This window comes from Vespula vulgaris, chromosome 13, assembly GCF_905475345.1.
Source record: "Vespula vulgaris chromosome 13, iyVesVulg1.1, whole genome shotgun sequence".
In the NCBI taxonomy this organism is placed as follows: Eukaryota; Metazoa; Arthropoda; class Insecta; order Hymenoptera; family Vespidae; genus Vespula; species Vespula vulgaris.
Window position 1 is genome coordinate 95,913 of NC_066598.1, and position 24,046 is coordinate 119,958.

The 24,046-nt window shown below is 43.7% G+C and overlaps 1 protein-coding gene across 17 annotated transcripts in view; it reads right to left on the reverse strand.

Moving 5' to 3' along the window:
- The window catches only part of LOC127068422 (CUGBP Elav-like family member 4), a 520,701-nt gene that overhangs the window by 14,764 nt on the left and 481,891 nt on the right, over positions 1-24,046 (reverse strand). For 13 of the 17 annotated variants that reach the window (XM_051004620.1, XM_051004613.1, XM_051004618.1 and 10 more), the window contains 8 exons: positions 21,225-21,304; positions 11,954-12,097; positions 11,561-11,690; positions 9,959-10,111; positions 9,277-9,381; positions 5,820-5,900; positions 1,231-1,389; positions 39-223 (listed from right to left, as the gene is read on the reverse strand). In XM_051004620.1, coding sequence (XP_050860577.1) covers positions 96-223; positions 1,231-1,389; positions 5,820-5,900; positions 9,277-9,381; positions 9,959-10,111; positions 11,561-11,690; positions 11,954-12,097; positions 21,225-21,304 — 980 coding nt within the window. In that variant the 3' untranslated portion in view covers positions 39-95. The remainder of the gene's footprint in view (positions 1-38; positions 224-1,230; positions 1,390-5,819; positions 5,901-9,276; positions 9,382-9,958; positions 10,112-11,560; positions 11,691-11,953; positions 12,098-21,224; positions 21,305-24,046) is intronic. The other 4 variants (XM_051004608.1, XM_051004607.1, XM_051004610.1 and 1 more) reach the window with 4 other exon arrangements.

A 24,046-nucleotide genomic window follows, 5' to 3' on the forward strand; every position in this document is an offset into this window, starting at 1 on the left:
TCCAGGAGTAATTGGAAATAGAGGAAAAGAAGGCTTACTCTGTAAGTTATGACGTAGGGCGCAAACCGTCCAGTTTTTCTACGCTAGGACGTGGGTTAGTATGGCTTGCTAGAATCCTTGGGCCTTTTAAGTTGTACCTTTAACCGTTTCATTCCTATCTGGAATCCGTTCATCGCGTGGATCGCTGCTTGCGCGCTCGCTTGATTGTCGAACGATACAAAACCTGAAAAGAATCGATCGATTAATTGACGATACGCGATACGATGAATGTTCGTTAACGAATCCGTTAACTGAATTCGTTAAATGAATTTAGATCGCTTCGTTTTATCATGATTCATTTCCTTTGTATCACGTAGACGCGCGAATTGCAAGTATTATTTAATCGGGACGACAATCAACATTGATTTGAAAAGATTTGATTCGATTAAATATGTACGTTCGTCCTATATAGCAGGCAGACACGTGCGCGAGGAATAATTAGAATCGAAAAATATCTTGGGGGGAAAAAAAAAAGAAAAAAACAAGAAAGAAAAGAAAAAGGAAAAATTTCGAAACGATGCGACGTAGGAGTGCCTTTTTCCGTGTGCTACGAAATTCATCCAAGTTCTTTTTAACGAGTCTCTGTAATTTTGGAATTTGTAAAAAAAGGGGGAACCAACACGAGCGCAAAAGTCTGAATCGCTTTTTCCCTTCTCTCTGCGTGTGGCTGAATGGACCGAAGATGATACGATCGAACGAGATCGTCCAATTATCCGCGTCTGTGTACACCTGCGAATCCGTATCGGATACGATTCATCAAAGGAACGCCAGTGGTGGCTTTTTCAGTCTCTTTTTTTGTTTCGGTCTTCTCTGCTGTCGCAAAAGGTTTCGAGACCGATTTTATTCAGCCGAACGGCCATTGGTACTGCTTTCATAATTGATGTCTCTCTCTGTGTGTGGGTGTGTGTGTGCGCGCGCGCTTTTGCTCGTACGTATTCACGCGTGCGTAACGAGTTCTATTTTACTTTGATTTTAGCCGAAATTACGAAATCCGAAAGCGACGACACGTTTTCTTTCCACGTACAAACGTCCAGCCCGATTTTTCCAACAAGCACACAAAGTTAGATTTCTTGCTTAGTCCTACCTTGACGAAGTAGAACCCCCATTTACTTACGGTCTTCTTCCTGTCTCTTCTTTACAGTCAAGGCCACGTTTTCACTTTCTGGTCTTTCGTGGAAATGACGCACTTACCAAAACATTTGCTCTGGTTAGTGGCCCGGTCGATGAACACCTTCGAGGAGATGACGTTGCCGAAGGGCATGAACATCTGCATGAGCTCGGTGTCACCAAACTCCTGTGGCAGGTGGTAGATGAACAGGTTGCAGCCCTCGGGTCCTGAGATAGAGCATCCTACCATATAAATCAGAGCACATCTAAACATCTAAACTTGAAGTATAATACTCAAGTTAGAATGTTAGTCTTTGGATGAGTTTCCTTCTTCGGTAGAAAAGTTGTTATGATTCGGCAATAGTGAAAAGCGAGAACTTGCGAGTGCGAGTTTCAATGAAAATGAAGATGAAGTTTCGTGATAATCGGATTTAAAGTCTCTCATATCGTGTCAAACTATTTTATGAGCAAATACATAGACCATTATATGGAACAATCGATCAGTGAGAGACAAACAAGAATTTTGAAATGTAATGAGAGAGACGTCAAAACAAAGTGATATGCATATATAATAATGAAATAAAAGAGAAAGAGACGCGAGAGGTTTCTCGCAAGTGCCGTTCCTTACGATCGTGATGATTCTCTCTCTTTCTCTCGCGCGCACTTTCAAAGTAACGTTGAGTATTTATACTTTCAATTACACAAACACACAACACAGGGACTTCACACAACACAATGACGGACGAAACAAGGGAATTGGACTGGTGAATACGGGAGGTGAGATACGATGTATGAACGTGGACGTTATTACGATGAAGGAGTATGTTTGTACGACGGTGATCCTGACAGTGATTACGAACGATGCTTTTATATATATGTGTGTGTGCGCGCGTGTGTGCGTGTGTGTGCGTGCGTGCGCGCGCGTGTGTGTGCATATATGTATATATATATATATATATATATATATATATATATACATATATATATATACACATACATATATATATACACACGCACATATATATATATATTTATTTCTTTTTCTTCGTTTCTTTTTTTTAGTTTTTTGTTTCTTTTTTTTTATTATTATTGCCAGACACGACGATCTATCGTCGTAATTTTTAAAGAGTGATCGCGCAAACGCTGCATGGAGAAATCGATATGACGCAGCCCTTGTTTCCCTGATCGTTGCCCTCGCATTTCACAGAATCGTGTTGTGCCGTTTAATAAGTTTCAACCATTTTAATCTAATATATTTTCTCTATGTCCAGGAGGCAGGCTTTTCTTTGAGTTAACATCACGTTGAAAAGCGACAAAGAAGACATCGACAGAAGGATTAATACGTGCGCATGCTCTACGAAGAACGCTTTCCAACGAGTGCCAAGGGAGGTGGGGAAGGGAAGAAAGAGAGAGAGAGAGAGAAGAGGCGGGAGGAAGTCCAAATAAGGATTTAGCTAATTTCACTGAACTTTATAACTCCGACGTCAATTAGCGGCGATTATGACCGTAGAAACTTCTGCTCTCTTGCCCAGAGAGCTACCCGACTAACGGACGCATTTAAGTAATGAGATGGCTGCCACTCAACTTTTAGGGCGCTACTCATCGCGAGCCGCTTGTTACTTTGGCAGGATCCACCACCTTTGAGATCTTCCTCTCTTTCTCTCCTTTTCCTTTCCTCTCCTTTCGAGACTTTGAGAATAACCCAAAGCTATGTCGAATCATCAGCGAGTATAATTGTTCGTTGGTAACAGTTCCAGGAACAATCTTGACACTTTTATCTTTTTTATGATAACCCTCTATTTATCGATCGATGCAAATACGATGCTATACTTTTTTCGAATATCTTCAAAGGTCCGGAACAATTTTGTCATTTTAAGAGTTTTAATACTTCCCTCCATTTTCCTATTTTTCTCTCATTTTCTCTTTCTCCCCCCCCCCCCTTTGTTCGTTCCTTCGCAAAACAGTCTTTCTCATTAAATTCCGTCTAATTAAACGGATTAGCCTATGTTAAAGTGCAGACATTTCCCAGGTGTTGCCTGATATAATTGCGTACTTGTAATCGAATGAATTAGTCGTCGAGTTCTTGAATAATTTTTTTCCGACGTTTATCCTACGGACAAAGGAATCGAGAAGGCGAAGATTTACAAATGGAATTATGAAAGATCCAGAGGCGATACTTTACTTCCTTTGTCCACGGCGACGAAATATAAAATAAGTGGGGAAGCGAGATGAGAAGGATGATCGAGGTGGCGTTAAAGGCTTCGAAATTAATTTCGCGTCAAAAAGGAAAGTTTGCGTTATCCGAGGAGTAACCTTAACGCGTCTCGCGGTTTACATAAAGAGTGACAAATGCTTCCCCTTTGCGTCGGAGCTTTGTCCCGGCAATAACTCGATCGAAGTTGTCACGCGAAACCCAAATTAGCGTGGGTGTCGACAGGTTTCCAGTTGCTGCCGACGAAGAGAGAAAGAGAGAGGGAGAGGGAGAGGGAGAGGGAGAGGGAGAGGGAGAGGGAGAGAGAGAGAGAGAGAAAGAGAAAGAAAAATGGAATCACGAAGAACGAGTCATAAATTCAGCTCCGTCGTCGTGGTGCCTGATCGGTGATCCTGAAATTGCTTCTCGACTCGCTAATTGGCCTTGGCGTGGAATGTGTCCACAAATTTAATGAGAATGGCCCAACAACTTCTCTTCTCTCCCTCTCGTCTTGATAAAACAAATAGAAGGGATCAAATTGTAAAGTCCATTCTCTCTAGAATCATCTACGTATGTACTTTCTTAAAACAGATTATTTGTTGTATCAATAACAAGGATAATCGAAATTTTGGAATCCACGTCTACAGTTAACGCGAAACACGAGATGGAAGCAAGCAACCAGCACCGTTTTGCAGAGCAACATCGAAAACAACCACTGACATGTCCAGTGCAACGAAGAGTACACTGAAATTCTTGAATAGGGATAGAACGAATGTATGTACATAGAAAGTTTCGCGATGCAAACGTCTAGAATATATTGCAATGTACCTGTGTGACAGAATATTGTGAACGAAAAGAGATAGATAGATAGACAAAGAGAGACGTGGAACATCGACAATAATAATTACTAAGAAACTTAATGATATAAAAAGGAAAGATTACCCGATGAAGTGATGACTGTGTCATGCAAAAAAAACGAACCGAGACAAACTGGTGTGCAGCTGCAATTTTCCTGAAACACCGAAACACCTTCTTGATTCGCGCGTCCAATTTCTTTTTTTATTTCCTCTACCAAGACACATCAAATTTTCATCGTGAACTTATACCTGCCGAAATGGGAAAACTCCTCTTTCGGAAAGGTAGCCTTGAATTTGATGATCGAACTTCATATTCCGCACGTCAAAGTGCATTAACGTTACGTGGAACGATCTCGTGAGTGTGAAAAAGATGGATGGAGGCCGAAAAAAGAAAAAAAGAAAAAGAGAGAAAAGCCAAAAAAGAGAAGCCGAGGGCAGGAGGATAATCTGAAGAGGGGTGGGCTAGCGAAAGTCGGGGGTGGCTGTCGCAGTAAACTTTCCATTATCCTACGATGTAACAACGAATCGCCTACGGGCGTAGCGGCAAAGTAATTAAAACTTTCGTTTTATTTGCATTATCTCATTGTAAGGCATCGTATATTCTAATAATGGCGAGTTGTTAATTGCAATTAGGCGTGGGGCTTCTCCATCCACCTACTACCACCCTCTTTTCTACCTCCTTCTTCTTCTCTTTCTCCTCTTTTCTTTTTTTCCTTCCTTCCTTCCTTCCTTCCTTCCTTCCTTGCTTGCTTCGTTCCTCCCTACCCTTGTTTCAACATCGCTTTCCAACTTCCTTTCGGCCCTGTTTTTCCACAAAGAACAAGGACCGTCTTTTTCAGGACGTTTCGTTCGACTGACGGCTCGTTAAGCACTACCTCGATCGATTCCGTTGTACTTTTAATTGGAAAACCAGTCAACGATTTCAGCGGACCTTTCTGCTCGTTACACGACAGGAAAGGGGACGTATTTTGTGCGCGACAACGTTTTGGATTCCTTCTTCTTAAAAATTCGAAGAAGAAAAGTCGAGAGATCTGGTTTCTACCAAACCCAACGACTTACTTCGTTCCAATTCGAGACACAATTGATATAAGAGAGATAGTATATTTCGGGAAACTTCAGAAGCAAGGAGATACGGTTTTACTTGCGGCAGCACGCTTGATGAGAAAGAAACCCGTGAAACGTACGTGCCGATGAAAACCTGTAGGGTAGAATTCTGCCGCGAAAAATTTCATCAAAGGTTTCGCCTCTCCGAGCGAGGACGTTGAGCGTCGAATTAAAAGGGGGCAGAAACTTTGGAAAGATGAAGAAAAGAAGAAAAAGGAAGCGCTTTTTAATCGACCTTCCCCACACAGCAAAGAATATAATTTCTCTCCTTTTCCACTTCTCCGTTCGACTTTTTGTACGTTTCTTTCGGACGATCGACAAAGTGGAATTTTTCGTGCCTGGACTCGTCTACGTCGTACGCGTTTGCTGTTTGCGCGCACGTGCGTGCGCGCGCGCGTGTGTGTGTGTGGGTATGTACGTGTGGGTATATCTAAGGACGTGGTATATCAACTACGAATTGGACAACTACTGATATTTTGTGTTACAATCAACGATTAAGACGTTAACGTGTTTGTACTTACCTTCTCTTTGCGTAGGTGCCACAGCGGCGGTCATCGGCTGAGGAATAGCTTGAGGAAACTGGCCATAGACTGCGGGATAAGCTGCGACAGTAACAAATAACGGATAACAAACAAATTACATCGTATTTGTTCACATCGAGACACAACGTTCATGCCGTCCTGATCGGTTATGATGTTCGTTCGATTGGAGAAGGATCGATCTTCTCTCTAACAAAAATTAGTGCTTTTCGATTCGAAGATTGGTATTTTCCGAATAGGTGACTCGTATTATGTATCTGTATTTTGTCGAATGGGTAAAGAAAAAGCAGATAGAGGAAGAAAGAAAAACGAGAGGAAGGGAAGGGAAGGAAAGGAGGCGATGTCGTTCGTATCGCGTTCAACGGCGCGGTCCATTTACCTTGTCAACTTAAAAGCAAACGAATGGTGGCGAATCTTCGCTACAGGAGTCTCACGAACGTTCCTCGTGCGCCATTTATCATGCCGCTTCCACGGACAAGGATATTCGTCTCTCAACGGTATCGCCATTTCCCAACTTTAAATACCATACATTCGGTGCTTTGTACCTGCCTCATACTGCGTACACACACGTACATATGCACGTACGTGTCGCGTATACACCCATATGTTCACGCGCGCATGTGTGTGTGTGTGTGTATATATAATACATGTATGTATCTATGTATGTATGTATGTATGTACATATGTATATACAGATAGATAGATAGATAGATAGATAGATAGATAGACGGGATATAGACACGTAGGCACACGCACAGAGGATAGGGATAGGTTAGATATATACACGAACACGCCGCGCGCACGCATTTCTCTTTTCTCTAGTTCTTCCGCCTTTTACTTTTGGCTCTTCTAATTGTCGATGGAAAACGGAGTCAAATATTTCCCCAGTCGTGCTCGAAAGCGACACTCGATACGGCTTCAAAGTCCCACGCTGAGAAGGATCGGACTACCCCGATGAAATCACGCGCGGGAGATCACGTTTCACGATGGCGCATGACTTTTCCACTCGCTCTCGTTATATCGACCGGTAGTCAAGCTCGCTTAGGAACGATAACTTTTTACGTGCGATTTTCTGAACGATTTCGAACCGACATCCGACCTTTCCCATATTCTGCCTATAATCGCGTACTCGCAATCATAACGTTATTAATCATACTTGAGTAAATATTTAAAATGATACGTGATTGATATCTGTTTGCGACGGGACATAGACAGCATAGCGTTCACTCGCTCGCTACTCTCAAATCCGCAACGCTGAAATTTCGCTTCGGAATTAATTATTCCCGTGCAAATATCACTTTAATATATTCCGATTGACGTTACCGGAGGCTTCGTGGAAGCGCGATGGGTCAACATTTGGCGTATGAAATAAATGCGCGATCATACGTCGGTTACCTCGTGCTGTTTAACAGAGAAGGAGAGATAGAGAGGGAGGGGAGAGATAGATAGAGACAGAGAGAGAGAGAGAGAGAGAGAGAGAGAGACGGCGAGCGAATATAGGGGATTGCTTTTTTCGATCCGTTGATCTCGACGAGTTTGTGTACGCTGGGAACAAATATAGGAGAAAAAACAGGCCGTTTTAGAGACACCTGTAAGCGCAAAAAAAGTTGGACGTTTCGCAGCAGCGACGAAGAGCGGTCTGCAGGCTATCATGTACACCGACAAATTCACGAAACCACCGATAATTCTTTGAACGCACGTAGCTACGCAAACAGGATAGTTTTACTTTTATTTTCCTTCTCTATTGATTCGAAAACTATGACGACCGGTCGCGACGGGATCGTTTGTTTACGGCTACGGTCGACCATCCCTTTCTTTCCTTTTTCATCGGTCTCGTTCGTCGAGTGGAAAATTAGTTAATACGGTGGCAACCTAATTAACCGATTGGCAAACTGTTTTGTCAAGTGTGCTTTACCGATTGTTCTTACCGAAGCACTCTTGTCGTTATGCGAGCGACAACGGAAACAAAACAAGAGCGCGTATAAGCAACATCCGCGGTGGATGGACACGCACGGGGTCCTGTGTATTTTTTATCATCGGAAACGCAATAGAAAACTGCACGGGTGCGCGAAGCTGTCATTTCTCTTCCTGTCGTTTTTATCGACCATTAGCGGGAATTACCGTGCAAATTGCTGAAATCACAACATTCGAACGTTGTTCGTAATTTATTGCTCCTAACGAAGCGTGCGTCGAATCTGCATACCAACGTAAAGCATCTAATATATTCTTCGATAAAACACGACAGCGAATTCGTTTGAAATATCTTTGATGCGTTTACATGATTACGCGAATGAATAAATTCTATTTTTTAAATTTACCGTTCCCTCCATTTCTTGTCTTTTCCATACATCCAAAATAACATCTACAACGCCACAGCACCACCACACACAACATACGAGCCGCTATGCATACGTTACGACGTGTTCACGGCATATGTATAATACGATATATGTATAAATATATATACATATAAAGAATTTTACGTATACGAAATATATGCATGTACATGCTGACACAGTCGTAGCATGCAACACAACACAACGAGAGCAACGCGAAGAGCGAAATTAAGTTTTTTCCAGATAAATGTCCGAGTGGTTCCGGTTAAAAGCGCGTTGCGCTTGATTTTTTCCTTCGCCTATAGCTCTCCTCTTTCCCCCGTTTATTCCCTTTCGGCATTGCTCTGTCCGTCTGTCTGTCTACCTGTCTCTCTCTCTTTCTCTCTCCCTCTCTCTCTGATTCACGCGATCTTCCTCTCACCGACGTCCAACGATATTCATTTTAGATCGACTTTGAACAAAAAATGAAGGAAAGGAAGGTGAACGCGAAGGGGAAAGACTTTCGAAAAATTCCATACGACTTTTCCTCGATGCTGCGCTCGTGCACGTGCGTGTTCTTTCAATAATACCGCCGATCTAGCCAGGTTACCCCTGCATCGAACGGCGTGCATGTAAATAGCAAAACTTTCTAAAGTATTAAAAAATATCTGTTTCATAATCTGTTCTTTCTATAAGTTTCCATCTTTAACAGGATTTCCAATTACCATCGAGGAATCGGTTAAAGAAAGAAAGAAACTAAATCGCACGAGTTTGTTTACGCGCGTGACGTGAACCATCGCTTTCACGATCTTGATCGATGCGAGCGATCTACGTCGTACGTTTAAATACGGAGATGCGACTTTTTGGAAGAAAAGATGAGGGAGGATTAGGTAAGGGAACTACGTCTGTTGGAGAAAGAAGAGAAGGGAGGGGGCTTTCTTTCGATTCTGACGATTCGAAGGTTTTTCACTTTTTGAAGAGAAAATAGAGGACACCGATTGAGACGATGGATACAAACGTGAATGCGAAGGAGAACTATCGAGTAGGAATTCGATTAGAATGGTAATCGACGATGATGTCAACAATGAGGAGAAAAGGAAAAAAAATTAAATCGAATAACTTACCGACACCAGGAGGATAAGCTTGCATTCCAGGATAAGGGGCGGCATGTTGAAGTGCCGCCTCCCCATTGGGCAGCCCCTGTGCTGGAATCGACAAATGGAGGGCATCTACACTTCAGTAAGCTCAGCTCTTATCAGAGATGGGCCTAAGTTATTGCCCCTGTCTCAATGAACCCGATCTTATCGAAGTTTTATCCGCGAATATAACCGCGTTACATAGTGTTACATCGTGGGACCCCGTGGAAGAATTCTTATTAACGCGATGAAAATGTAGCGAGCAACTATTACCTTAACGAGAAATAATGTCGGTAGAATCTAATGCTGATTATTTAATATCTTCGAGGCATCGAACCTTTGAATAATAACGAGGGAATAACAATATTAATCCGCGAAACGTCCGTTAAGAGCGAAATCATTCGCAGAGACAATCAAGTGGAATTACGTATATCGAAGAAAAGTAGCATGGGCTCGTGAGAACGTTTTCGCAATTTTAGCTGGCAGTGGTTTGGTCCTGCGCGAAAGTAGAAAGAGAAATAGGAAAAGCCGTGGCGTAGCGACGCACCGAGCGCCGTCGTACTGGGCGAGGTTATTTCCTTCGGCGGTGGAAACGCGGAATAATAAAGTCCGTCGTCGATTGGTCGGGCATTGCGCAGGGGCGGCACACTGCGCCTGAGTTGATACTCACGTCCCGAGTAGGTTTGCGGTATTCCGTTGGTATAGACACCTGGATCCGAACCTGCTGGTTGACCGTTCGGTGTTTGGGCGGCCATGTTGAAATTGGGCATCGTCGGCGAGGGTAACGACGGTATCGCTCCGTTAACCGGCTGTCCTGTGGAACCTACGAGCAAACTTGATCAGTATACAACGATTACCCTTTTGCTCTTGCAATACGGACTTTTGTCGCGGATCTCCGTTCGCGACCGATCCTCTCGCGAACACGTGAACACGCTGCTCCTATTTTTACCTCACGTCAATCGATTTTTCAACCGATTAATGCGGATATATCGCTAGGCCTTAGATGGTTTGGACTGCGATTTCTAGTCCAAAAGCTACGTCGTTGTGACAACTCGTACGAGCGAACGACCTAAAGAACCCCTTGGATTGAAATTAATTGATCAGCAGTTTGCATTGCGTCTTCGTTTTATTTTATGCAACGTACGGGAAAAATGATGAATATTGATAAGCGAGAAATACCATGAGAGGGTAAGAGATAACTTGGAATCAAATTGTAAAAATATTGTATTATTTTCCTTTGAAACGGTATTACCTTCCCCTCGCGACGAGACTCGACGTATAGCCAGCGCCAGCGTTTGCGGAGAGACGATTTCCGCGTTCGCTGTGCTCTCTCTCTCTCTCTCGTTCTCTTTCTCTCAGTTTCCTCTCCTATCGAAAGATCGGAGTCGAGGAGGGATGTGGAGGGATGGAGAGAGAGAGAGAGAGAGAGAGAGAGAGAGAGAGAGAGAGAGAGAGAAAGAGAAAGGGCCGTGCTTCCTCCGAGTTTCCACTTCCCGTTCGGCGAGCTTTCGATAAAGTTTCGCGGTACCCAGCAATATCTTTCGCCCGAGTCACGCTCGGTGAAAATGTTGTATTGATTTACGAGCCGGTTATAAGGCAAGCGAGCGTACGCTCTTCTCTTTTCCTCCAAGCGCGCACGCGAGACCGCTCGCGGATGTTCTACGCAGAAGAGGTTGGTAGGGTGGTAGAGGGCAAAAGAGGTTTGCGAAATCGAGCGTTTTCCTGGTAGAAGGGTACGTATAAATACGGGTTTGTGTGGGTGCGTCTGTGCGAGATGGTGCACGGATGCTTCTCACTCGTTTCTTCTCCACGCTGTCGAATGTTTCCCGGGAAATCGAGCGTTTCTCCGATTCCAAGCACTCCCTTCTCTCTTCCTCTCTCTCCATCTCTCTTCGCGAAATTGATGTTGCTCGACGCAACGTTATACCGCGAGATTTTCCTTGGGAACGTCGAATTTACCCAAGAGAAGTACCGTAACACGAGTCTTCTCCCGTGGAAATTTGAAACGTCTTAACCTATGAATCGGTTAATGTTTCGTCCTAGATGGATGAAAGAAAACATTCGCGTTGGTTATCGCAGCGACGTAGCCGCGTATCTAGACGATAAATCTCCGGAGAGATACGCTCAGGTCACCTTTATCTGGATAAGGAAATCGGTCGAGATATCGGTTCGCTATAGTTACAGTTCTATTCCTTCCGTCGATTTGGTCTATCTCTGCTAAAACGATGTGCCTTTAGGACTCCGAGCGAAAGAAATTTGGAATAAAACTTACCGGAAGTCGGTGGTACGACGGGATTCGGCATGCCATTCAGGGCGTGTGGTAATTGTCCAGCGGCTAGAGCGGCCATCGGGCTGATATACGTTCCCTGTGCCGTTGCAGCTGCCATCAGCGCTGCTTGTTGCTGCAAGCGCAGTATTCCGTTGTAATCGCATAAAATATTTCGCTTTAAAGCGTACATCGGTCGGTCTGCTCTCGCAGTAGTCCCCCGAAAAAGGTAACGTTTAAAGTCGGACGAATCGAGACGTTCCAAAGTATCGATCCAACGATATCGATCGCTTTCGTACAACGAGAGGTAAACTATTGCCAATCTTAAATCTTGCTAAAGGACGCAACTCTGAGTGATAATGCGGTAACGCGAGAACCATTAACGGTAATACGACCCACCTGGGCGTAAGCGCCGTAAGCGCCGAACTGATTGAAGACAAAGGGGTTAAGGAGGCTCATGTTCCCAGCCATTTGCTGCATGCGTCTTAGTTGTCTCTCTTTCTCAGTGTCCGCGAACTTTACCACTACGCTGGATGACGCACCCTGGAATAGAAAAATACCCGTTATCAGAAAGAGAAAAGTGGAAGGAAGTGATTTAAAAGGACTTTCGCGTTTTATCTTCTTCCGTTCGTGTTCTAACGAACGAGCACGGATTAGGACTGTGACTCGAACGCGAAGTAACGAGGTTCGAGAGTAAGGGAAAATTCCAGGATTTCGGTGTAACAGGGAGGGAATTCGCGCGCGATGCGCCCAGACTGATGGCGTCTTGCGACGGCGACGGAGACGGCGACGGAGACGGCGACGGCGACGGCGACGGCGACGGCGACGACTAAACTAAGGATGACTTAATCGGGCGTGTAGCTGGTATATACGAGCGACGATTATGTGGTCCTATCTGGGAAACCGGTTACATGGTTTATCACGTATGTACTAAGCCGTTCACAATGTAAATTGCCGTCTTATGTCAGGCTAGTCTGAACACGGGATCGGATGGTCCTGTCAGGCGTCTCGTATCCGACGTAATTTCCGTTAGTAGAGACCGCACCTTGTGTTTTAAGTTCCTCAAAACCAACTCCAGTAAGTTTGCAGAGTTACATGCATCGTGCGAACGCGTTTGGTCGATGAAAATTAAATAAGAGATTTCTTCTAATAAAACGGACGGTCCTTCAACGCCGTGATAAAGATGGCAAGATCAAATACAATAGGTTATCGTAACGAGTATGATTTGTGACGGAAAGAAGTTTACGTATCTTTCCTTGCGAGAAAAGATGCGAACGCCTTTCGAGACTCCTACGGAGGAGGATACATAAGGCGATGATGCTCTCACGACGTCTAAAATATAAATGGAAAGGCAACAGGTGGTCAGTAGCCATTGTGGCTGCGGAGAAAAGCTTGGCTTTCGAGCTTCCCCGTGATATATTATATTCGGGTCATCAATGTAAATGCTGGGCGTGTTTGAGTTTATATAACTGCCGTAATATTATAACACGAGAACACGCGACATCGCAGGCTTGGCACGCATTCCCCTTTTTACTCGATCTTTTTTCTTTCCTTCAAGTTTTAAAGCGAATCTACGGAGATGTATGAATAAGTTTCAACTGTATGGATTTGCGAATGTGAGCGTCCCACGGCACACACCTTTCTCGCAGAATACCAATCGATTTAGCAATCTTTGGAACGTGAATTCGTAGAAACCGCGCGTTACATACAGGTAGCGATAAGGTTTTACTACGCGATTCTTTGCTGTCTCGCTTGCACAGTCATGCGAGAAAATAGTGCCAACGAAGATAATCGGAAACATGAAACGATTAAAAGAAAACTGCTCCAGCTTTGAAAGCTGGCTAACAAAGTGCTTTTTCAACTCGCACAATCGTCGCTCGCTAAACGCTCTGAATAATCAATGTATGCGGTATGTAGAAGTAGCAGCGGTAGCACCATCAACACCACGAGCTCCGTCAGCCTTCCGGTCCGTCATTAACTTATTAGTGCTATGGGCACGTTTCGGTTAACGATCCATTACACAAATTAACACGTTGGTGGAGCAATGCGTTAGCCGCTGCTCGTCGATTGCGCGTGCATAAATAAATTATATGACCCGTACAGTTTACCGGAGTGAAGAGACCAAAAGAGAGTAGGCGAGAGAGAGAGAGAGAGAGAGAGAGAGAGAGAGAGAGAGAGAGAGAAATTCCGGCACGTTACCCGATAATTGCGTTGTTTCTATAAGATATACAACGCGTTTCTATTCGCTTTCGACGAAATACGATCGTCATGTTACCGTTTCCTACGATATTGATTCAGCGATTATTTGTCCGAGCAAATACCCCTTTAATGACGGCCTGCCCGTGATTCGATTGGACGAACCACGCACCATGTTGGTCGTCGTTAAACTCTCGATAACGTACTCGTGATAGGCGTTTTGCTCGGCGTGTACCGACAGTAATTTACTATCGTTCAGAGAAACTGACTCTCGCCGATAAAACTTACTTCTCATAAAACAGCTCGATGACTCGTTAAAAGATCGAGCTTGTTTTCTCTTCTTCGTCGTTTCTGTATCATGAAAATATAGAAATATATGCAGGCCCTAATGATCCATCGGTTTGACAGATCGAATGGTGTAGACAAAGACAGAGACAGATAGAGTTTCAAAGCTGCTTTTCATCATCGATGCAACGCAGATGCATCCTATGATACAGCCTGTAATTTAATGACGTTGAGACACACGTCAGGTGCAGGAGAGTAACGCGATATGTTCCACCGACCCGATTATAACGCTTCCATGTAACTACGTAACGCATGTAGGAGAGGTGAAATAAAAGGAGAACGATGAGAATCAAGACGAAGAGGAGTAGAAATCGTTGGGCACAAGACCGAGAGATATCCTTGGGAGATATTCTCTCAAAGGGAGGATAATTCGACGCAACATACTCCGTTTCGGATCAGCAGCAAGGCACGTAGGTATCGACATCAAAGAACGTTTCTCTGTACTCAGCAACGATCGCGTATACGTACATAGATGATAATTGATAACGATATATATGTGTACATATATATATATATATATATATATATATATACACACATACACACAAATTTATAGATTCTTCGCGAGATATTCTACGTCGTCTTTCCAAAAATTTACCATCCCGCGTTCTCTTTTTTCGAGCAATTTTACACGTTTTCAGGCCTGACATTTCTTTGACCCTATTTTTAAAATAAGGCGCCAAGGGGGATTAACACTTGAATAATTTCATACATGTTGGAAAAATATTAAGGCCCTCCAGTTATTTTCATTCACCCGTACGTTGGACAATATTTTTATAATGTTCTATGCTCTAGTAAGATATTTCAAGTTCGTCGAGTTAAAAAACCTCTAGTACATTTCATTAACGAGTGTAAAAATCAAATCGTAAATCGGAAGAGAGAAACGAATAAGCTACGACCAACTGATTTGTAAGGTAGAAAAACGCGAGGTGTCGGAGAAAGCGTTCTTTGTGCGAGCGGAGAATCGCTCGTGCAACTCGTTATGTGCTCAGAGAATAACACGACACGTGTTGTGCAGGAAAAATAATTTGCCTCACACCACCGATAGCCTCGACACCGTGAAAGGTCTCTCTATCTCAACCCGCGTCTTCCTCTCTCTCTCTCTCTCTCTCTCTCTCTCTCTCTCTCTCTCACCCTCTCATCCTCTCTCTATCACCCCTTTTCATATGTGTTTTAACGTCGATCTTCATGTGTGTTGTTAGCCTCTCACCCTACCCGACGAGCTTTCCAACGTATGTGACATTTACGCGCGTTAGATACATATATAGGTATCGACTTGCATGTGCGGACAAGACAAGAAGGGAGAGATGAGAAAGAGGGGAAGGGAGAAAGGGAGAGAGGTCGTATCAGACGCAACGAAGCCGAAGCTTCATTATTGGGGGATTACGGTTCATTAATTCCGATCCAACGTTCTGAACTACACGCGAAAAGGAAAAGCCACCCCAAGTGATATCATGCAGAGAACGTTTGAAGCTGCTCCCTCTCTCTTTCCCTTTCTTGCTCATTATATCTGTTGTACGTGTTACTGATAATGCTACTAGTTGAAAAACATCGAAATTTTTGTTTCGAATGTAAAGTTCCGTTGTCTGTCGTTTGATTCGCTAGTAATGCAGTAAAGTATAGGCGGCCTGGCGAATATCATACGTCTCTATTCCTTATTTGATCGTTTGGATAAAGCGATAGGAGGCGATTCTCGCATATTTGACATCGCCGTAGCATTGTTTTTATTTTTAATAAGGTGGCTAGCAAAGTTGAGTAGCGGAGGAACGGATCGATCGATCGATCGGGGCGCCTCGCGATGGAGAAAAAGTTGTCCCTTTTCTGACGTAAAGCATTGCGATCCTCCCTTTTCATAACGTCGAGTTTACGTTTAAGTGGGATCCTTTAATGCAAAACGGTTACGATGATTGAACGCGTAAGAAAAAAAAAATCTCGAATCTCGATCGAGTCAATCTCGCGAAAGTCCCCGAGTTTGCGTGTATCGGCGAAGCACATAGAAAGTTTGTAAAATTCACAAAGTCGTTTCTCGTTCGTCCAACATTATCGACCTTGTCAAGTGACGTGCGAGAAAACGGCAAAGGAAGAAGAGAAGAAGCAGAAGAATTCTATATCAATATTATCTCACGCAGCAGCAATATCGCGGCGATATACGTATATCGCAAATCGTTTTCTCTTGCATTTCTTTTTTTTTTCGTACAAATGTTTTTGTCTCTCATTCTCATCCTTGCGCTATACCAGCACTATACCCGACGCTTTGCAGTTTGCGAACTGCAAATATTTGTCGAAGATCCTTTCATGTCTGAAAAATAATGCTTCGGGCCCGCTTTAAGCACCCCGCCGGCTGTTTGTTTCCGTCAAAAGTTTTTCTTTCGACGCCAAGAACTACCAAGACAAAGAAGGAAGCACAAATTCTATCTCGTTTAAGCGGCTTGTACGAGGAAACCTTTCCCCTCTTCCTCTATTACAAATTTTTTACAAAGTTCAATTACATTACATCGATGTTTGCATGTAAAGCAAACAATTTCAGCAATGACTGATTGCAAATACACAATCGTCTTTTTATCAGAGACGCACGGTCACTCGAACTTTCAGACTGGCGTTTTTAACAAGAGATCGCGTTAATGCGTATCCGTGTACACGATCGACCTATTAATTTCACAATGCGCTCCATGTATCGAGTATATATATAGAAAGATTCGCGTTAGATGGCCGAGCCATCCGAGCCATTCTATTGGAAGTTTCGAAATGAGAAGAGAAATAAAGTCTGGGGATAGGAAAGAAAAAAAAAGATAAATAAAAAACGAAAAAAAAGAAAAGAAAAAAATCGTTTTCATCGTTGGTTCCTTCGAGAAGAGTAAGACGGAGGAGTTGCAGAGGAGAGGAAGGAGGCGAAGGGAATACAATATCGACAACAGACGTACCAACGGAATGAAGCAATTATCTACTGATTGGAGGCTTTCCCGTTAGCCGCACAATCACACTTGCCAATCCACCGACTGGTAATTTCAATAGATACAACTCGAACCGCAAGACAGACCGGAACGCCTATTGCCTCTTGTCGATGTGATTCTACGATGGAACCTAAAGCGAGGTACAAACAATCCAATTCGACGATGTATTTCAAATTACCAGTTGCGGCTAATGCTAAAATCACCATAATTAGATGCAGATCCGAGGTCGATCGAAAGTAAGGGAATAGTCAGAAATCAAACGCGACGTGTTATTTTATCTCATTAATTTATTTCAAGATTTTATTTCGAAATGTAACGATTCGAAAAGTGCGCAAATTACTGACCATAGACGCATATCCTACATACATGCTCGCGTACTAAATAACGAACGAAGAGTTTCCACCTTGTCGTTCGTCTTTTCGAATTATTTCGAAAGAAAAGCTTTAAAATTGGCAAATTTAATCCTTCGACATCGATTTGGCGCGATCGTAATATTCAATTCCAAATGTATAAATAGGTTTACCGTAATCGTGACTTTCCCATTTGCTTCTGTTTTCGCTTTTATTACGAGACATTTCGGGATCGCGGGAAAAGCAAAGGGTAGATATTGCGAGGCTAGGGAAAAGAGGGATATGCGTCGCGAGGCGTGACAAGAAATGTCATACGCTTCGGAAGGCATAACTACGTCGAGTAGGCCGCTCTCTTTCTACTTCCTTCTCTCTTCCAGTCTCTCGCATGCGTACCAAGAACTGAGACACAAACCGCAAGAGACGGACCGCGAAACTGATAGAAATATTGAGCCTCTGGAGAAATATTGATAGGGTTATAGACTATTTTCTCTCATAGAACGATCTCAAGAATACTAAAAATCATAACGTTATTGCACGGAAAGAGGCTACCGTGGGAGAGAGAACCGATCTCTTTACTTATTAGATAGTTTTAAAACGTTACTTAAACTTGTCGATTCGATTGTATTCCAATAAAAAGGATTATTTGGATTAAATTTTTATGCGATTACTATGATCGGAAAATAATACGCGGCACGTGAAACGCGTAAAAGAATAATTTTCTGTACTCTCGCTGAACCGAGTTGGAGCAACTTGCAATTTTCGTGCTTTTTACTCCTTCGAATGGCGTATCACGAGGCGTATAACTACTTCCACTTGACATTTCAGAGAACCTAGGCTAGCCACTTGACTGCGACGTCTGTCGGTTAGAGGATGTCTGCTGCTTCACGAGAAGGTAGAAGGAAGGTCGGGTAGGAGGGAGGAAAAGGAGGTGGAAGAGCTTGATTCCAAGCTCCTGTAGGAAGGATGTCTAACCTGGAGCAGGTACGCACGAAGGATGGCGTGGTCAATGAGGAGGAGACAGAGGGAGAGATAAAGAGAGAGAGGGAGAAAGAGAGAGGGGGATACCCTCACAACGCTCGACGCTCCGTCCATCCTCGTCTCCTTCTCCTTCCAACTGGAGGGTCCTTGAAATATTCTCGCTAGATCCCTCATATCTACAAAGCGCTGGCACAATACGCGCATCCCTCGCTCTAACAGGCCTTAATCATGCCAAGGACCTTCCTCTACTCGGCCGTTGTCGTCCTGCGATACGATTATCGTCCTCCTACCGAACCCTGCGAGTGCCGAACGACCGAACGAATCTAACGTCGTCGCTTAATCGTTCGTCTCGTGCTACCAATGAAACTTCTACGTCCTACTCTCGTATACGATACGTAGGGAGGAAGGAAAACATTTGCTACTCCTTCTTGTATGCAATTTATATTTTAGAATTCCTTTGCCTGAGGTATCGAGCCAGTACCCAAAGCTTTATCCAGGCTATGGACTCTACCCTGTGCTTTAAATATATCTCTCCCTTTAAGCGTCCGAATAGAGAAGATATTCTTTCACCGTGTGTACCTTCGTAATAATTACCTACACTGGTTGATCAAAATTTACGTAGAACATACGTAGGCCATATCAACGGATCATTACGATTTATCCCTGTCTCCGACTAATACTCGTAATTTCTTGAATACTAAAAATTATCTTGGCTATCGATCAATGGACATCTACTTTTCAAATTTTCATTTTTGTTAATAAAGACAAATTAGACACTTGGTTTCTCAAAAATTTATCTTCGTATGTTATGACACGCGAATCAGTACGGATTTCGGTTTATCAAGTATGAAGGTGTTCGAGCATTAAAGTGAGACAGAGAGAGAGAGAGAGAGAGAGAGACAGAAAGAGCTATCAATTTCAGGAGTCATGATTTCTCAGACCCTCCATCATCGTGCGGCACGTCGTCGCCTACAGGTCGTTGGCGCGTCGTCGAGCGTTACGGTATCAGATTGCAAATCAATATCTTATTTCCTAGGTATGAGCCAAGATGTCGCGTTCGTGACGCAGTTTCTTGCCCGAGACGATGTCGAGACGCGTTTGAGAGAAAGAGATAGAAAGGTAGTAGATACAAGTATATTTATACAAGTATATATGTACGTATCTACCGGTAGGATATATACGCGTGTGTATGTATGCGTATACATGGCCGGATACGGAAAATAGAAGGGGTATGCTACAACTTGTGGCAATTCGAAGGAAACCAGAGCGAACGTAGTCAAATCGAATTACTCTCGAGGTTCTGCTCCATCGTTACACGGTGGTCTCTATGCGAAGCGTTTTGCAGGAAGGGTCCTTTAATTTCGTGTAAATTAACGACGGAGAATTATTTTTGGTTAAACGTATTTTCTACAAACGAACGTGACATATGCGTCCTAACGAGCGCCAAGATGCTACGAGACGATGATAAACAATGGCTCTATAATCGACCAAATTCTTGCTCCTTTCGGATCCGATATAAAATGTTAAATTCTCCTTAAATGATTTCAACTTTCACTCGATCGAATCCAAGTCGTTTCTGACAACGAGAGATTTCGTCACAGTACGTATCCTTAAACGCGGAGAGGTTTCGTATGGTCTTTCGTCTTGCCTACCTCACCGTCGTCTCTAAAATCTCGTAACATCGGCGTCGAGATTTGCATAATTTGCCGCAATAATGAAGCTATCTGCATATTACGTCCCACTCGGTACTGGGATGACTTTTAGGAGCTAACGGTACCGAGTACGAGTCCCGAAGTTCCCTCTCTCGTTCTCTCTCTCGCTCTCTCTTTTCCTCCCTCTCTGCTTACACATGCTCGCACCACCTTCTTCCTCCATTCAGCTATTAGATTACGACAATATAACGAGTAATATCCACGTTACGGGACCGCAATTCCACCTGTCCTTTCTACTTCTCTGCTCTCGTTACTCTTCTCTTCTCCTCCTTCTCGTACCACTTTGTTCTACGACGTAAATTATAATGTCAACTCTATCGTACAAAGCTGCTGAACTTTAAATAGAAGTAGCGACGAATGTTTATGCTTTCGTCGTTTTCCAAACAGAAATCTAGCCGCGTACGTTTGATAATTCCTTTACTCTTTAATGCAAGATCAATCATACCGGTCTTTAATATACTTCGTTTTTCAAGCCAGATAAGTTTAAGAATGTATAAAGATTTTTCTTGGTAGAGAAGAGACAGACAGTGACGCAACAGCTAGGGCAGAAAGTTTAATACGTCGATGAATGTTAGCGAACGATAGTCGATAAACAATAATTTCAACGGACTGCGAACGTTCGCATCCAATGGACATCCAGCTTTACGAACTTTCGCCAATCAGCACGTGCAATCCCGGGTGGAACTCATTGACAATTCAATTACAACTAGAGATTCCCGGTCTCTAACACTAAGCTGAGAAAGTTTGGCGGTTTGACGAGGAAGACCGAGCAACTGGCCGCCTTCGTATACCGTCCTCTCTCTGCCGTCATCTTCGTTGTCGTTGGGGACCGGTGGAAAGGGCTAAAGCTCTTTCTCTCTCTCTCTCTCTCTCTTCCTCTCTTCTAAGTGTTATGCAGATTTCTGTTTGGTCGATCATTACTAGGGTGTTTGTCGGTAGAACAGCCGCATTTCATCTTCCTAGGAACCTAGATCTTTGGCATCTTCCTTCAGCCTAAGGGACATTGTGGTTCAACCCGACAACGATATCCTCTACTTTAAGAATCACGTTTATCGTACGTACTTGAGAGTATATTTCTACATACATATGTACAAAAAGAAGGATCTTCAGAACGAAGATGTTTATTTCTTCTACTCACCGGCATAGTTTGGCTACCGTGTAAAGAATTTATCGCCGCTAGTGCTTCTTGATGCGACGACAGCTTAACGAATGCGCAGCCTGAAACAGAAAAATGAAAGCACCACTGTATAGAAAGTTCTTTCGCACTTGTCAAATATGCTTTTCGAATTCACCGGCTCGAAAACTCTTTCTCTCTCTCTCTCTCTCATTTGTTTCTTGCACTTTAGAGAGGTAATATCGAGAGAAGTAGATTCTTTTTTTTCTTCTTTTATGAATCTCGATGAGAAGTTCCGTGCGATACACACCGACACGCTCGGAAAGAAGTAAAAGCGCTTTTATATGCGTTTTATCATCGTGAAAGATCCATTCGAAAAACGAGAGACAGGAGTTCCGTTTCAACCATTGTCGAGACCGAAAGAAAGAGAAAGAGCGAGAGCGAGAGCGAGAGCGAGAGCGAGCGAGCGAGAGAGAGAGAGAGGGAGAGAGAGAGAGTTTCCCGGCTTGATGATGGAACGATTAATCGCCCCTACTTTCTGTGCTACGTGCGCGCGCGCACCTGTACAAACACATATACGCGTGCGCACGCACATAGATACGAGCCATCGTTATAGTTACATGGAAGACACGAAGACAAAGAGCTCGAGGGCGCTTTGAAAAATTGACGCGCCAACGGAGCGCGCAACGTGCACTTAATAAAGATGTTTACTGCGGACAGAGAAACGCTTCGTAATCCGGGACACACCGACGGCTTCGGAGCAATAACGATTTCTATCGGCGTACTCGGGAGCCTGAATGATTGCCACCCTTTCGTAACCACCTACGTCGATCCTCCGACGCGACCTTCCAACTTGAAAACAATCTTTCTCTTTCTCTCTCTCTCTCTCTACCTCTCTCTCATCTCCATACTCTTACTCCTCTTTCGTCCTCTTTTATCCTTCTTTCACTGGCATTTACCGCATCATATTTACGAGTCGATTTCTTTTTTTATCTTGGGACGGAGGAAGCTCGCACACGATGGAGGCTCGTGTTGACGTGAGAACATCGAGCAAAGGGTGTCGGGTTCTCGAGGACAAAGTCGATTTTTACGCGTCCCGCGTACGCGACATTTCCAGCGAAATCGATTAAGGACATATGTCGCTTGCATGGGCATCGTGAAAAATAAATTAAGTTCGATCGCGATACGCTAGCAGGCACGAGGAGAAAGGAGAACAACGAGGGCGGCGGCGGCGGTGGCGACGACGACGACGACGACGACGAGCCGAGGGTTTGGCCCAGAGGCTTGAGGGGCATTAGGGCGAAAAGAGGGCGCCCTTTTCTCATACCTGCTGAAGTATGACGGGACTAACGTTTCACCCATTCCAGTTATCGAACCCCTGGACCACCCTCTCACTGTTCCAGGAGCAGCCCCCGACATCTAGGTCTCTCTCTCTCTCTCTCTCGCTTTCATTTCTCCCTTGTTGTTCGGCCGAGGTGAGAAGGCCAGAAGAAGCAGGGAGACAATTTAAGGCTTTTGATCGATATCTCGCGTTTAAAAACTTTACGGTGCGTTGCTCAAAAGTAGAAAGAAAGAAAACAGAAGAAGGGAAAGAAGCAAAGATGGTAATAGATAGGTACGCTATAAATATCGCCATTGTAATTTTGAATAAATTATATCGAGTTCGTCGACGAAGAATGAAATTGGATAAAAACATGGAACGCTTTCCCCCTCAAGCCTATCGAATTAATTAGAGCGATAAGTGTCCTAGCTACCGAAACGTTCGCTGACCGATATTACGTCGAAAAGACAAAACCGTTCTTTCCACTTTGTTACTGGCAGCTCATTAAGCAGCATTGTCTGACGTCACTATACTCCTCGTTTACTACGAAGCACTTGTCCCGGACACCTGGCGGCCATTGTACCGATGATAATGTCGCGATGTCAAGCTCATGCCGCTACATTAATCACGGGAACCGGCTTCTCGAAAACTCTACGTCGTTTAACCAACGACGACGAAAACGTTCTACTTCTCTCCACAACTCATGTTTCTCGACGCTTGGAATTCGTCGTCGTCCTCCTCCTAGGGAAAAACCTTATCCACTTTTGGTCGATGTCAAAAGGGAGACCGTTTAATGAAGCTCGCTGTTCCCAAGCGAGTCGTATCTACAATTCTAGAAAAAATTGTCATAAAACGTTTGTTCAAAATATGCGCATAGAAAATTGTTGCACGTTTTGGAAAAGTTCCTCGTAACGAGATCTTCAACGACGCTGATATTCGCCGCTGTTAATTAAAGCGGATATATATATATATATGTACATAACACATGCGTCTAACGTTTTACTTTCGTCGAGGAAAAACGAGCAATGCAAGACAAAAGTGGAAGAACAAGCTCGACGTTTGATTAATTCCATTTAGCGCAGCGAACTTTTGCAATAAGCCTGTGTCGCAATCGATTTGCGCTAATACGATAATCCGATTGCGATAAAAAATGAAATAGTAGAGGACGCTGATGTTTCTTGGACCGACGGAGAAGAAACGTTTTGGTTATACGTCGTCTCGGTACACGACGCTGTAAAAATCTGCAGATGGCTTCGAAAGCTTTCTACGAGTGAAATTCCCGGTGGAGTTTTCGAAGAAGATGCGCTCTTGAGATTTTTCTCGACTGTTTTCTAGCTAGGGTAAGATCCTGAGGAAATAAAGGACTCGAAATTTTCCAAAGTTCTTGAACGTACACCACTGTGTATATAGGTATCGTCTACGTACTACGCGTATACGTATACACCTATGGACACAAAGACATACGTATGGAGAAAGAGGGAAGGAAGGAGATATAGATCGGTTGGAGCATCTTCTGGCTGCTTCG